The sequence below is a fragment of the Heptranchias perlo genome, chromosome 21 (genome assembly GCF_035084215.1).
Source record: "Heptranchias perlo isolate sHepPer1 chromosome 21, sHepPer1.hap1, whole genome shotgun sequence".
Lineage (NCBI taxonomy): Eukaryota > Metazoa > Chordata > Chondrichthyes > Hexanchiformes > Hexanchidae > Heptranchias > Heptranchias perlo.
The window spans coordinates 38,789,512-38,802,375 of record NC_090345.1 but is presented as its reverse complement, the minus strand read 5'-3'; the positions used below and the strand labels follow the sequence as shown (position 1 = coordinate 38,802,375).

Sequence of the window (12,864 nt, the reverse complement as noted above, 5' to 3'; positions counted from 1 at the left end):
GGTACTAAATTGACAGTCTTGCGACAAGGATGTTTACGGTGTCGCAGAGGTGTGGCAGAGCATGTTCCTATGGAGTTAGGGTGCTTTGGAGCAGAATACGTGGAGCTTTGCTTTGCCTCTGATAGTGCTACCCCTGACCAAGGAGCGCTTAATAGCGACGCTGAATTTCTGCTATCAGCTGGGAGCCTCGTCCGCCGGCTGCAGGTATCGGGAAATGGCGGGCGCATTGTTAGTGGTTTTCCACCTGGCAACGCCAACTTACGTTGTTTTTGTCTTGTTATCCAGATTTAGGAAATCCTTATAGCCAAGTTACTAGAATCAGTCAAACAAAATACTGCATGGTGCTGGAAATCTGAAACAAATGCAGAAAGTGCTGGAAAGGCTCAGCAAGTCAGGCAGCATCTGTGGAGAAAGAAAAAAATGTTGAGGTTTCAGGTGTAACCCCTTCGTCAGAACTGACTGTCTGAGCCTTTCCAGCATTTACTGTTCTTGTTTACTACAATCAATTACTTCCTTATCTATTTTATTTCCCTCCCCAAGATGTAATGAAAAAACTGAAGAGACTTCACAACCGTGCACAGAGACGGAGGACACAGTCTGCGTTGCAAAAGGTGTGGCCTTGTTATTTTTATTTCTGTCTGTTGTACGTAGGAATAATTAAACCAATTAAAATAAGGAGTGGCGGCAGCCACCAGATAGGCAGACGTTCTATCTAAAATAATATTGCTAACTGGCACCATCCTAATGCCAATTTTCTTAGTAAACATAAATCACGATGAGGAATTTAGATTGAAATATTACTGACACTTTTTTGTTGCCTTTTAAAAACATTTTCTCTTTTCCTCTCCCAAACAAGCCGATTCCTGGGATACAGAACCAGAGGTCTTGGGCTCCTCTCCGGTACTTCACTCAAATGGCTTTTCCTCACGTGTGAGCCTAGGCAATGAAGCTATTCGACTGTGGGGCCTTCACATAACTGAACCCAATTCTGTTTCACCCAAAATCCGTGCATGTGCACGTCCAGTAGTGGGTACTGGACAGCGACCAGGGATGGAAACCCTGCCCAGTTTCTTTTCCTCCTCTCTCTAATTTGGACATCGAGGTCAATTATAGTGCCTGGTGGTGCTAGGGTTGAGATCAGCTAAGTCAACATAGATCAGTGTTCAAATCTGGGATCCCTCTGATATAAATCAGAGACAATATGGTCTCCTGGACAAGTTTCCATCGCCTAAAGGGGCCGGAGAGGAATTTTCCAGATTTTATTCTCCCCTAATTGGCCTGGGGTTTTATCTGGTTTTTTGCCTCTCCCAGGAGATTACATGGCTCTGGATGGATAGGGAGTGTCTGTATCCCAAGACATCACAACTATATGGGACAGGCTAGATGGACCAGTTGGTTTTTTCCTGTCCGTCATTTTTGTATGTTCCTGGTCTGTAAGGCTCAGCTACATTGGACAGCTTGCGAACGAAACTGCTTCACGTGGCTGTCAATATGCTGCATTGTGTCGAATGTCGAATTCATATCCGTCACAAGATTTATACAGAAGGTGAAAACAGTTTGTCTGTAGTGACTTGTATCGTTCACAGGGAGTCAGATTCTCCTTTATTCTGTTCTCTTGGCACAAAGTCACGGTGTTGTTGTACAATCACCAATGTAGTGGATGTATTGGCTGCTACTCTCAAACCACCATCTTCATTTTCTTTTGTCTGTTTTGCAGGGGAGAAATCAGGGACTACTGGTGTGATTGTTGGTGTGCTGTTAGTTGTAGTGGCAGCAATAATCCTGGGTGTAATTATGTACCTGAAAAGAAGCCTCCTCCCATGTAAGTCAAAAAAATACCCAGCGACTATTCTACTGTGTACGGGATAAAAACCTAATCCCATCCTTCTTAATATTAGCCCAATACAATGATTTCAAACAAAATAATTTCTATGTTTTTTAAATGCATGGGGACAATTTTAACCAAACCTGTTTGTCAAGAAACTGACGGGATTGGGTGCAACACTGGTTTTACACCCTGCCCGATTTTACTCTTCATTGAATCAGTGGAGAATAATATTGGGCGGTGTGTAAAACCTGCATTCCACTCGATCCCGTGGGCTTCCCGCCCAGTGAGTTAGGCTCCTCTAGTAAAGGAAGAACTGTTCCTTTAAACTGGCACTAGGTGATGTAGTAACCCATTTTAAAAGTGCGAGTTCTGGAAAGTAGACTTATGTTAAGCGTTTTTCTTGTTTTGTGAGCTAAACAAAATATAGTTTGTTATGCAGAATTTGAGCATAATTTCCTCTTTAGATTCTCCCTGCACCTGACAACTCATCCAAAATTCAACATTGTTGTTATACAGTACTGGTGTTCAATATTCCCAATTCACTATTTGTGATCCAAAACAGATCCGGAACAATGACGTTCTTAAACCTGTAAGAAAGTCTCGTTTCTGAATTGATTACTTCATATATTTTAACTGAATGATTTATTTTCGTTTCTCAGCATAAATTTGACAGTCATTCAACAAAATGCTTTCAGAAAGTCAATTGATCAAAGGGGGATATACATTTATATAAAGGTTCAATTGATAATAAAATGATACCACACACAAACATACAAAAATGATGAGCATCGTGACTAGACATTCCCCCCACCCCCGTGCAACCCTATCCTGGGAGAGGCAACAACCCAGGGTCAATAAAGGGAAAAAACCATCTGTAAAATTTGTCTCTGACCCTCCCTCAGGCGATCGAAACCAGTTCAGGAGATCACATTGACCATGCATATGTTAACTGGTAAATCCACTTACCTTCCATATGATGCAATCTCTGCCCCAGTGAAGAACTGGTCCAGCTTGCTGGTTTTTACAGTAACATTGTGGTTGACTTGCTCTTGAATGCGATTCCATATAGTCACACACTGGTGTAGATTTTTGTCCTTACCGCCTAGGCGGAGCGAGGAAAGTAAATTCTGACGGGGAGGATTGCACGCCTCTTACAGAACCCGCCCGATTTTCCTGCCATTAACACACGTGTGATCCTCCGTGCAAGAGTTTCCTTTCTATCCAGGCGATATCAGGCCGTAAGTACAGAAATCTACCCCATTCAGTGAATATAGAGTCACCGTGATCAGTGGTAGCACTCTTGCCTGAGTCAGAAGGTTGTGGGTTCATGCCTCACTCCAGAGGGATGAGCACAAAATCAAGGCCTTACTGGGGGAGTGCTGCACTGTCGACGGTTCCGTCCTTCAGATGAGACATTAAACTGAGGCCCCGTCTACCTTCTCAGGTGGACGTAAAAGATCCCATGGCATTATTCGAAGAAGAGCTGGGGAGTTCTCCCGTGGTGTCCTGGCCAATATTTATCCCTCCGCCAACATCACTAAAACAGATTGTCTGGTCATTATCACATTGCTGTTTGTGGGACCTTGCTGTGCCCAAATTGGCTGCTGTGTTTCCTATATTACAAAAGTGACTACACTTCAAAAGTACTTCATTGGCTGTAATGCTTTTTGGGACGTCCTGAGGTTGTGAAAGGCCCTATATAAATGTAACTCTTTCTTTCTTTTCACATTCAAGAACAAGCCAACCACAATGTTACTGTGAAACTAATACAATGTGTATTATTTTATTATTAATTGAACCTTCATATAAATGTTCTGTGAAGAGATTGTCAAAGATTTTATATGTTAAATTAATGGCGTGGTTGAACACAAGAAATAGTAAATGTGTTGGGGAGAGAAAATTGACAATAATTTCTAGCCCACTGAAATGTATGTGTTAACACTTTCTGTGAGATACGAGGTTACATTTTCCACAGAAACAGTGACCGTAGGAACATAGGAACAGGAGCAGACCCTTTAGCCCCTCGAGCCTGTTCCGCTATTCAATGAGATCATGGCTGATCTGTGACCCAACTCCATATACCCGCCGTAGCCCCATATCCCTTAATACCTTTGGTTAACAAAAATCAATCAATCTCAGATTTAAAATTAACAATTGAGCTAGCATCAACTGCCGTTTGCGGAAGAGAGTTCCAAACTTCTACCACCCTTTGCGTGTAGAAGTGTTTCCTAACTTCACTCCTGAAAGTCCTGGCTCTAATTTTTAGGCTCTGTCCCCTTGTCCTAGAGTCCCCAACCAGCGGAAATAGTTTCTCTCTGTCTACCCTATCAGTTCCCCATAATATCTTGAAAACTTCGATCAAATCAACCCTTAATCTTCTAAATTCCAGGGAATACAACCCTAGTTTGTGTAATCTCTCCTTGTAATTTAACCCTTGGAGTCCAGGTACCATTCTAGTAAATCTACGCTGCACTCCCTTCAAGGCCAATATATCCTTCCTGAGGTGCGGTGTTCAGAACTGAACACAGTACTCCAGGTGTGGTCTAACCAGGGCTTTGTATAGCTGTAGCATAACCTCTACCCCCTTGTATTCTAGTCCTCTAGATATAAAAGCCAGCATTCCATTAGCCTTTTTGATTATTTTCTGTACCTGTCCATGACATTTTAATGATCTATGTACATGAATCCCTAAGTCTCTTTAGACCTCCACTGTTTCGAGCTTTTCACCATTTAGAAAGTTCTCTGATCTATCCTTTTTAGGTCCAAAGTGGATGACCTCACATTTACCTACATTGAAATCCATTTATCACGGTTTTTCCCATTCACTTAAATCTATTAATATCTCTCTGTAATTTTATGCTTCCATCTACACGGCTTACAATGCTGTCCACCTTTGTGACCAGTCACTGAGAAGTAAGTGAAACTTGGCAGGTCAGTTTCTGCACACTGTACAATAGCGAAAGTGACTGCATTCATTGTTGGCACATGCTGCAGTATATCTTCCATTGTTACTTACATTCCACAGAGACTGATTGTTGACCAGTAAACAGCGAATTTTCCCAGATACTTCTTGAAAAGTAATTTAAGCCAAGGGTAAATGGCTTTTATATTGTTATCTTTTAATCATCAATGATCCTGTAGCCTGTTTCAGCTCGCTCAATAGTCTACTCATCTGCAATTGGTAAAAGAAATACTTTTGTTTTTTTTATTTCAGGCAATAGAAAGTCAAAACCTGAGGATAGTAAGGTAAATATTCATTTCATTTGATGTAAATACAGATAATTTAAAATAGTATAAGATTGTTTTAATTTGAAAAACTGCAGCTATCAGTGTAACTGGAGCTGGGTTTTGAAGTCCTAATTTGACTAATGCAGCATTTCAATGAGATGAGAGCTATTTCTGAAAATAAAATGCCATATAGCCTTCTGCACAAATTAAAAAATGGTGGAATCTGGAACCTTCAGCACTTTAAACACATGGGCAGTCTTGACTTTGTATCTTTTTTTATCGATAATGTGGTTGGGGTTTCCTGCTTCATGAAAGTGTGATTTTCCACCTGTTAAAGGGTATGTTTCATTTTTAAATATATTAGATGCATGGCCCAGAATTTGCAATTACTCCCTGTGGTTTTTCACAGGACAGTTATGTCACTCACAAGTTGTTTTGCTACAGTAAACACTAAAATTTTCCAAACACGTCTGACATATGAGTAATTTGATAACCATTTCCTGTGGCTCAGTGGCTAGCACTCTCACCTCTAAATCATGAAGGTCATGGGTTCAGTCTAGAGACTTGAATATAAAATCTAGGTTGAGACTTCATTATAGTACATCTATTCTGATATCTTTGATGTATTTCTTAATTGATTTGTGTTTTTTTTCTCAACAGATATTGGCTCTAATAACAGGTAATTATTTACTGACTGAGATTTACCAACCAGAAAGGAATAAATATATTTGCCATCAACTGAAATTTTCCATAATTGCATGTATATGAAATAAATCTATTTCTGGTATATGAAGACCTTTTATAGATCTCCACTGCTATCTTACATTCAGCTCTAATCTTGTTAGCACACCCTGGGTCTCCCATTCTACCGCAGGGTCTTCTGAAGCCATGGCCTCTTTTGCCCTTTCTCTAGTCTTCCCTGCTTTGACCCACACAAATGGGTAAATGTAGATGTCATTACTTAATCCAGTGCTGCTGCACTATGTATTTCCTACTTATCCCAGTATGTCATGTATGTGATATCCTCATGTAGCTGGTCCATTACACACCATTCATTCCTATCCTTCTGTCTGCGCACATGTGAATATATTTGCGATTAATTTGTAAGCAACTAAAAAACATAAAAGTAGCTACTTGTCTCTACTTTACATCTTATCTCCATTTAAGAAGCTGATGTTGACTTCTATTCTCATCCTATAATGAGGTGTGGATTGCACTACAGTCATACAAGGGTGACAATATTACATTCCTGGTGTGAGTTGTGACACTCCTGTTTGACTAACTGCTGTATACCTGAAAAGAAGGTTGGATCTAAGACTTTGTGATATTATTCTTAAAGCAGGGAGATCATTCCATCCTAATAGAAGCTGCGTCTAATTAGAGAGAAAAAAAAATCAATTTTCTGCTTGTTTTTTAATGCTTTTGGGGAAAAAAATGTGTTTGGAGTTGGTAATCCCACTCAGCAGGTCAGAGTAGAGTAAAAGGCCACTAATAACCAATATTGTTTATTAATATTCTATCGTACTTGGATCACAGTTGAGCACTTGTGTACTTTCCACCCACTTGCTTTTTATAAGTACCTTTGTGACAGAAAGGTAGCTTGCCAGTCCATTTCTCTCTTGGGGGGGGAAGTCAATGGAAAGTAAAATCGTCAGGTGCAAAACAGGTGGCCTCTTCCATCCCGTCAATTTCCTGCCGGGGTTGTGGTGGGGGGGGTGGGGTGGGGTTGTTAGGTTAAATTGGCCCCCTCTGTCTTTCAATTAGTTGACATAGAAAAGTAATGAAACCTGTGATTGTTCTCTTGCAGCTATCTGCTGAGATTGTCTTTAGGATCTTGTCCATTAAGGAAGGTTGTAGTGGTTAACTAGTTGTCTTGTTTGATAAACTGCTCCACTAAGTTTCAAACCTGAACATTAGCTAGAGGAGAAGGATTTCGTACAGTTACGGAGACTAATTGAGATGTAATTATAAATGGGAAGCAATGCAAGTGACCTTGCAAATGGAGGCATATTTTGAGTTTTTTAGCAGCAAGGCGTTACCATTTTATCATTTAACTGCTTTTATTTGTATTACAGAGAATGGCCAGCCTCAGCCACAGGTAAGCAATCATTTGCTATTGTACAAGTGCAGGATATATAAAGTAGCAGCTATGTTAAAAAGATGGCATTTAGGTAGCTTTTAGCAGTTAGTCAAAGCAACAGTGACCAAAGGTCCTTTGCCTGACTGCAAGGATGAGCATGGAGAGGTTGAAAGAGAAAAGCAGTACAAAAATATTGATTTGAATTGATATCAAACTGCTAGGAGGCCCACCCACCATCTTCTCAGAACAACTAGGGATGGGCAATAAATGCAGCCTTGCCAGCGAAACCCACATCCCAAGAATGAATAAAGAAAATACTAGATGCACTTGCTTCATAAATGCTTTGTAATACTGTGCAGGGCAGATTCCCTGATCGAGCATTCCCGGCAAGGATTACAGCTCACAGGGAGTGCTGATCAGGAAATTTGCAGGCCTGAGGCCTTGATTTTCTGTCCACGTAAATGAATGGATGAAAAATCAGGAGCTGCAGGCCTGCGATTTCCTAACTAGTGCTCCCTGTGAGCACTGCTCCTCGCTGGGAGTGCTTGATCGGGAAAATCAGTCCTCATACGTATTTAACCAGTAACTATATCGTGTGATCAATATTGTCACAGAGTAGTTATGATATACTAAATTTCACAATTGTTAAATGATAAAAATGCAAGACGCTTCACCAGCAAACTGTACATGATATTATGGGGGAAAAATTCGATAAGGGTCCGTTTTGGGCGGTGTTAGCGTGATGCGCTACCACCCTGTGCCCAACGGACCCTGCGCAGGCAGGACGCAAATTTGGACCCAAGGGAGCACTAACCTGCAATCAGCGTTCCTTTCCAGGCCTTGCACATGGAATCGGTGCAATTTGCACTTTCCACCACCAGAGGGAGCTCAATCTCTTAAAGGGAGGATATTTCTTAGAAATCTCTTAAAGGTAGTTGGTACCTGTTATTTGCTGAAAATAACAGTCTATTGTCTGCATGGAGTCTGAACAGAGGTCAGACATCGCACACGTAAAACACAGATGCATAGCCCATCCCTATGTTTACACACTGATGAGTTATGGTAAAACATTGAATAAAGGTTGCGCACTACTAAATCCCACATCCTCCAATCTGCACACCAGACCTCACCAATCTGCTGATCTGAGTTAGTATGAGGCCTGTGAGAGTGCATGCACCGAGGTTCTCTGCTGATGCACTAGAGAACTTGGTGCAAGAGGTGGACAGTAGAAGGGACATCCTATAACTGCCGGGGGGTTGGGGGGGTGGGGGGGGGGGGGGGCGCAAGAGGCCCTCCAGACATATATTCAAAAGACAGTGGGAGGCAGCGGGGGACAAAATCAATGCCAGGCGCACAGTATCATGAACATGGATGCAGTGCAGGAAGAAGTTCAATGTTTTGACATGAGTGGTCAATTGTCAAGTGGCATCTCCTACCAACTGCACCACACACTACACCCCCATCCCCCACATACCAACAAACTCTTTCCATCAGTACTCAACTCTTCCAATCAGATGCTTCCTCTCACCCTTACACATTACCACTGTTTCAAGCTGCCAACCCACAACTCACAGGCCACACACACTGGCAGCTATTCAACCATGACAGGTACATCGCCCAGACACATGTCCTGCTTTCTTGCAGGAGAAGGTGGTGCATATCAAGAGGCAGCAAGTGGCAGTGGCATTTAGCCCCTTGAGCCTGTTCCACCATTCAATGAGATCATGGTGGACCTGTGACCTAACTGCATATACCCGCCTTAGCCCCATATCCCTTAATAGCCTTGGTTCACAGAAATCTATCAATCTCAGATTTAACATTCACAAGTGAGCTAGCATCAACTGCCGTCTGTAGAAGAGCGTTCCAAACGTCTCCCACCCTTTGAGTGTGGAAGCATTTCCTAACTTCACACCTGCCCGTCCTGGCTCTAAATGTTAGGCTATGTCCCCGCGTCCTAGTATTCAAGTCTAGGAGACCTCCAAAAACAGTTACAAATGTCTCGGCAGCCAAAGGCAATAATCCAGCCACTAACCTGTAAATCCTGCATGGTCCCTTTAAATAGCGCCGGTGGGGGGTCCTCCAGGCACTCTAAGACATGTTCAGATGGTCAGGGTTAAGACTATGCGTTGAGTTGAGCGTTAAGTCCCAAAATGTGTCTATCACTTTAAGTCAGTGTTGCACACTGACTGAAGCCATTTTCTCCCTATTTTACATGATTCCAGTGTTCATTATCTGCGCCTGCGCAAACTCCTATATCAAGATGGCATCTGGCACACGTCACTCAGGAAATGTGCGTGTACATCCAAGATGCCATCTTAGATGTCGGAGAGGCCGTGTAGCGCCGAAACAACGGGCGCTACACGGCCCAATTTAGCGCCCTATATCTTTAATATACACTGTGTAGGGTTTTCCCATGATTTACTGCAAGTTATTGTCCCCTAAACCTGTCGTACGAACCTGTGCAGGGGATGTACCATCTTTCTGTAATGTGCTGAGATCCTGCAGTGCTCCTGAAAACCACAAGAACTACTGGAAAATCACCCCAGACTTCAATAATCTGACAGTAAAATTTTGTAATGCTTGATTATATTCTGTGAAATATGGGACCAGTGTGAGGGTTAGAACGGGGTTTTACAGGTCCTTTCAAGGGACTCAGCCTGACTCCCTCGATTTAAAGTTTTAGCACTACACTTCACTCCCAGTTATTGATTGTTCTGTACCCGAGGATAGCTCAAATTCTAATCACCTTCCTTTTAATTCTTGCAGGTACCAGATGATGTTCCAGGTACTGTATGCAGCTACTTCCTAACAATAAATACAGCTCGTCCACATTTTTTTTCATATTTCTGTTCAGGATACAACTTAGGTTATATTTTTTTTTATCCTTTTAAATCGTCACAAAGAGACATACAGGACTGGAAGGAACCAATGCAAGATATAATAAAAGTTAATTAATTTGGTTCAGTTGTGCAGTGGTAGTGGTGTACACGTTTAGTGAGTTTTGTTGGTCCATTTGCCTCGAGTATTGTGGACTTCTGTGTGTTTTATGCATAGACAGTGGACTTGATGCTAAGACTATTTCCACTGGAACTGGGAAGATTTAACGGAGGTTTAATATTACTAGGTACTGCTATCGTTGAAGGAATAGTCTTGGCGGGTGGCTGTACAGCCAGTTAGGGAGCTGCAGGGTTAATAGACAACCCGCTACATGTGTCTGCTACTAATGCTGATGCTACAACAATGCAGGAGTGGCTCTGGGCCAGTTGTTTTCAGAGGCGATTATGGTCACTAACGCAGGGCTGCATAACGGCACAGAATCGCTGCTGGCATAAGTTCCAACCAGTTACTCCTGTGCTGCTCCACATATGCCATTACTGTAGGGAATCTCACCATGCCAACTAACCTATAGAACCATAGTTTACAGCACAGAGGGAGGCCATTCAGCCCATCACATCTATGCCATCTCTCTGCCGGAGGATTCCAAAACTAATCCCATTGCCCTGCTCTTTCTCCATAGCCCTGTGTCCTCCTCTTCAAATATTTCTCTGCTCCTCCCTTAAAAAATGCAAGGAGTCCGCTTCAATTACCCCCCACCCCGTGCCTAAGCATTTTATGGTCCACAACAGCTCCCTGCATAAAGATGTTTCTCCTAACCTCTCTCCTCACAGTGCGATCATTTTAAATTGCTGACCTCTTGTCACTGACTCCCCAACCAGAGGAAATAGTCTTTCCCTTTTCACCCTGTCAAAATCCTTCATAATTTTAAAAACACCTATTAAATTTTCTCTTAGCCTTCTCTGGTCCAGTGGAAATAGTCCTAATAGTGCCAGCTGGTCCTCATTTAAATCCCGCCAGCCGACTTCCTGCCCAGTCCAGGCAGGAAGCTCGGGGGCCGCCCACCAACACAAGGTAGTTGGCAGGATAGGGTTCCGTGGGCATCTTGCCTTTTGGAAGGGGGAGGAGTCCGGGCAGGTCTAAGCTTTCCGTGTGAACAATCCTGCTCCTTCAAGAAAAGAGACACACTTCACTTTTTCGGCCTCTTCTGTGTTGGTCCTCTTCTGCCCCAACTCTGTCCTGAATTAAAATTGCATTCGGGTCATAATGATGTCATCGGGACCGAAATGCATATGCATTGAAGGACCCTATTGGCTTTGGGCGGGTGTCCTTGCTGCCTGCTCAGGAGGCCAGATTAAAATTGCAGACGGGGGCTCCTAGTGGCTTCAGGGCGGTTAAGTAACTCGGGGCATTTTAACTCTGCCAGGTGGGTAAGGTTAAAATCGTGCCCCTAATATCAAGCCTGTCTCCTGTCTGAGCATAAACAGTGTGAATCTCAGGTGACAGATTCTCCCCCTCATGGTTTTCTGTAACCATTCTCTAACTGAGTTGAAGCCGGCCACAACTGCATCTTGCCTCTATAAACAAAGAAGGAAGAACTTGCATTTATTTAGCACTTTTCACAACCTCAAGATGTCCCAAAGCGCTTTACAGCCAATGAAGTACTTCTGAAGTGTAGTCACTGTTGTAATGTAGGAAACACTGCAGCCAATTTGCACAGAGCAAGGTTCCATAAACAACAATGTGATAATGACCAGATCATCTGTTTTAGTGATGTTGGTTGAGGGATAAATATTGGCCAGGACACCAGGGAGAACTTCCCTGCTCTTCTTTGAAAGAGTGCCATGGGATCTTTTACGTCCACCTGAGAGGGCAGACAGGGCCTTGGCTTAACATCTCATCTGAAAGACAGTACCTCCGAGAGTGCAGCACTCCCTCAGTACTGTACTGGAGTGTCAGCCCAGATTTTGTGCTCAAGTGTCTGAAGTGGGGCTCGAATCCACAACCTTTTGAATCAGAGGGGAGAGTGCTACCACTTAGTCACGGCTGACACCTGAGAGATGCTCCCACTGTGCTTATCGGCCTGCATAACTGAGGTTTTCACTGTAGACAACACTGGTGTTGCCACATGCTAAATGGTCAACTGCATTGCATAGAACTATTACTTCACTCTTGGGAGATGGCAGTCTGTATCTGGGTGATAGATTTCCGCACAATAAGCAAACATCCTTTACTGTTGTGTACTGCTGTTACAGCCTTGGGTTTAATGCAGCTCAGAAGGAGTACTTAGCATTCTGGACTGTTGCCCAGCACCAGCTAGCCCCTTATTACTGCTATCCCTGACCAGTGCTTAGTGACTCACCCTTTGATTCTTTCTGAATATCACAATAAATTTAAAGTGTAGACATTTGTGTTGGTGGACTGCTTCATGTGGAGGTGATGATGATTGGTACTCTGCTGGCTTTTTGGTTTAGGTTGGAGGGTAACTGTTCTCTGTAAAAGGAGCAGATGGTACATTGTGAATAAATACGCACAATTATCCATATGTCTGCTGCATTGCTATTGCATGCTCTATTATATTGTGAACACAATCAACTACCCAATCAAATTACCCTTTTGAACTTTTCACTCTTGTTTCCCTTAAGCTTCAAATGCATCATCCGATATGCTCTTCCCTTCCCTGTATCCTCACTATACTGAAATAAGACTCATTGCACCATCTCGTAACTCTAGCTCATTCTTTTCCCAGCCCTCTAAACTAGAACTTCTTACCTTTAGCAATTTTCCTTACAATCGGCATACAGCTATAAAACCTAAGCTTGGTGTCATCTAATCCTTACTTTTGGATTTATCTTATCTTCACTGCCACTGTTTTCATCTTTGGTGGGATCTA

General features: G+C 42.7%; 1 protein-coding gene across 1 annotated transcript in view; it reads left to right on the top strand.

Moving 5' to 3' along the window:
• LOC137340169 (tumor necrosis factor receptor superfamily member 6-like) overlaps positions 1-12,864 on the top strand; it is a 34,574-nt gene that overhangs the window by 18,782 nt on the left and 2,928 nt on the right. The window contains exons 5-10 of the mRNA XM_068002525.1: positions 541-611; positions 1,718-1,822; positions 5,043-5,074; positions 5,717-5,735; positions 7,132-7,154; positions 9,903-9,921. Of these exons, the coding sequence (XP_067858626.1) occupies positions 541-611; positions 1,718-1,822; positions 5,043-5,074; positions 5,717-5,735; positions 7,132-7,154; positions 9,903-9,921 (269 nt within the window). The remainder of the gene's footprint in view (positions 1-540; positions 612-1,717; positions 1,823-5,042; positions 5,075-5,716; positions 5,736-7,131; positions 7,155-9,902; positions 9,922-12,864) is intronic.